At 37.5% G+C, this 2873-nt stretch overlaps 2 protein-coding genes across 3 annotated transcripts in view; both read right to left on the reverse strand.

Moving 5' to 3' along the window:
- Positions 1–1428, reverse strand: part of LOC118335406 (fucolectin-4-like) — an 11350-nt gene extending 9922 nt beyond the window's left edge. The window contains exons 1-2 of one of the 2 annotated variants that reach the window (XM_035671664.1): positions 1304–1428; positions 385–449 (exon numbers count right to left, since the gene is read on the reverse strand). In XM_035671664.1, the coding sequence (XP_035527557.1) occupies positions 385–448 (64 nt within the window). In that variant the 5' untranslated portion in view covers position 449; positions 1304–1428. Of the gene's footprint in view, positions 1–384; positions 471–1303 lie in introns of both variants that reach the window. The other variant, XM_035671666.1, reaches the window with a different exon arrangement.
- LOC118335407 overlaps positions 1–2873 on the reverse strand; it is a gene marked incomplete in the record, with an annotated part of 19153 nt that overhangs the window by 2671 nt on the left and 13609 nt on the right.

The raw sequence follows: 2873 nt of genomic DNA on the forward strand, positions 1-2873 counted from the left end.
ATTTTCTATGAAGGACACAGTTGAAATCAATATAAAAGTTATAATAGTAGACTGTGTGTGAATTCTTAGCACACCCTTAAAGGACCAGTGTGTAGAATCAGATCAAGCAGTGAAGTTGCAAATTGCAACTAACTGAAGGCTCATGCTAAGGTAACAAAAACACAACAATTATTTTATTCAAGTGATTATACTTAGATGAAAACATAGTTGCAAAACATGCATATTTTATTCAATTTCTGCCAATAGATCCTCCTAAATGTTACACACTGAGCTGTGAAATAGACCTACATCCACTTCCTTCTATTACAAAAAAAATCATCATCATCATCAAGTAAGACAGCAAAATGTTATTGAGAAATGTTTTACAGCGAAGATCATACTTACTATACGTGTAAGCCGAGCTTGAATCCAGGAGGAGCAGCACAAGGAAAACACTGAGTTTCATCATTCTGGTTGAGACAGATGAGAGCCTTTAAAAAATGTACACTTCTTCATTATTAATGTTAGAAATGTATCATGTTAGAATTGTGGAGAACAAATTATAACATTAATGCTGAATGTAACAATTGAGATTCAGAGGGAATTCGAAATGGTAGAAATTAGGTAAAAATGAACAGAAACTGGGACCATGTTGGAAAAAATATCAGTAATTCGCCTGAAGATCACTAACAGCTCTGTGTAGAAGTGCCATTGTCACTTCAATATGGCAAAAACAATGAAATTAAACAATTTCTTTCTATCTTTAAGTATTCATGATTAAATAAGCAATGTAAGTATTATTTATTAAGAATTTAAAACTAAAAACTCAGTTAATCTGCTTCATAAGGACTGTATGGGAGTTTTTGTTGACATTCAAATGTTATTAAATGCTGATCGGTGCACTAAAGTATGTGCAACTGAACCCCACCCACATTAAACCAGTAAGGAGAGATCAGACCGAAACACAAATGTCTCGTGAATTAGAACAACTATGTTCACATAAGACCTCGGAGCTCAGGACAAAAAAACAGATTAAGAAAAAGACTAGTTCAGTAAAAAAATAGTTGAAAAATGGAGAAAGTAATTACGGAAAAATCCACATAAATTAGAAATGAAAAAATCTGTGCTATTTATTTTAACTTGAAGTATTTAGTAGTGGTTTAATTTCAAAATCTGGATTAGGAGACTTAATATTCTGACCTTTATGTACTTCCTCGTGCAGCAGAAGTACATATCTTACATGCTTCATAACATCTGTTGTAATATGCTGAAGCAGTGAGAGCAGGATAGAGAACAAAATACAGAAAGAAATGAAATGTGATACCTGGCGACCCCGACAGAACAACTTCTTTCTTCCCAGTGTCTGAGGATCCAATGAAAAAGAACAAAAGCTTCCAAACCCTTAAAGACGAAGCAATAATTGTGTGTCTTTTATGCATCTCTTTCTTCACACCTACTTCGGTTGAACCAATCATCTTCAACATTATTCAATCACAGCGCATTGGTTTACTCCCATGATTCTGTATTTCACTTCCTCACTTGTGAGTTAAACTTCAGAGGTTATCCAAGAACATGCCAAGAAGTATGCCAAAGATCACACAACCCACCATGCACATTAACTTTGATATAATCACAAATAAAATACATTTGCTTGACTTGAATTCTTAAAACTAGGATAAAAATCTAGCCACTGAAAGACAGACAGAGGGTTTGTGGATGTCGGAGTCTGCCGCTTCTCCAGTAATGAAAGGGAGAAGAAAGATGTCCTGTCTGCCTTTAAACAGACTGTTGCTGAATTTAACTAAGACGGCAGTCAGAAGGTTAGTACGCTTTTCATTTACACACACAGCTGATCTTCACTGAACTACTTTTAGTCAAATGCCCACCTTCTATAACTCTTTGTTTTATGTTTCTGTGCAGGATGCCCATGAGTTCCTCAGCTGTGTTCTGGACAGGCTGAGGTCTCTGTCTCTGGATCTGGATGCGGCAGCAGTTGACATGGGCATGAGTTATACCTGCCCTGTCAACGCTCACATTACTTTTCAGATGCTGAGCACAAGGACCTCCAAGGGGTATGTATACACAGCCACACACTGTTTAATGCTTATAGTGTAGAGCAGATATACCCAGAATATTTCCCTTAGAGGGCCAAAACTGAAACTGGGCCACGAGCCAAAAGCATAACACCAATTGTATTGGATACCAAGTGCCCTTGATTAACTGCATAGTGTAACTCTACCCACCATGCTCATGAAAATAATAATTCTACAAGATATAAGTAAGAGAAGTATAAGGAGCTTACAAAAAATAAAACGGCATAAACAGTTATTTTTATTATATATTTTTAAATGACTAATTACATTTGTTTTGCTAGAAACATCTAGTGGGCCCAAATTGAACCCTATGGTGGGCCAACTTTGGCAAACCTGCTTTAGCGATTCCCCATGTTGCAAATGTTGTTTACGTTGAATTGTCCCTTTATTATGCAGATGTGGTATGCAATCCATGAAGGAGGTGGATTATATGAACCTCTCCCTGGACCTGGTGCCTGGAGGCTCTGTGAGCGAGTTCCTTCAGGAGTACCTGAAAGTAAGTGTCACATTTACTCATTTGCTCACTCCATTCTCACACTCCAACAAAAGTTGTGAGTTTGTGTGAATATGTTTGTCAAAGTGATTTTCATATGATCCATGAGAAGATTGAAACTAAAACCTGCCTGTTGCTCCTCTTCCCCACTGCAGCAACGCCACTTGGACTACAGGTGCGAGTGTGGTGCTGAGGAGTCGTTGCAGCAGTGCTCCTTTTTGACTCATAAGTAATATTATGCATCCCTACAGTGCAGTCTGCCAACCCAGTCTAATATAAAAACATACCCTAGCTACGTTGGTCCAAAG

The sequence above is a fragment of the Morone saxatilis genome, unplaced genomic scaffold (genome assembly GCF_004916995.1).
Source record: "Morone saxatilis isolate NCDOM2014 unplaced genomic scaffold, NCSU_SB_2.0 Contig24, whole genome shotgun sequence".
NCBI lineage: Eukaryota > Metazoa > Chordata > Actinopteri > Moronidae > Morone > Morone saxatilis.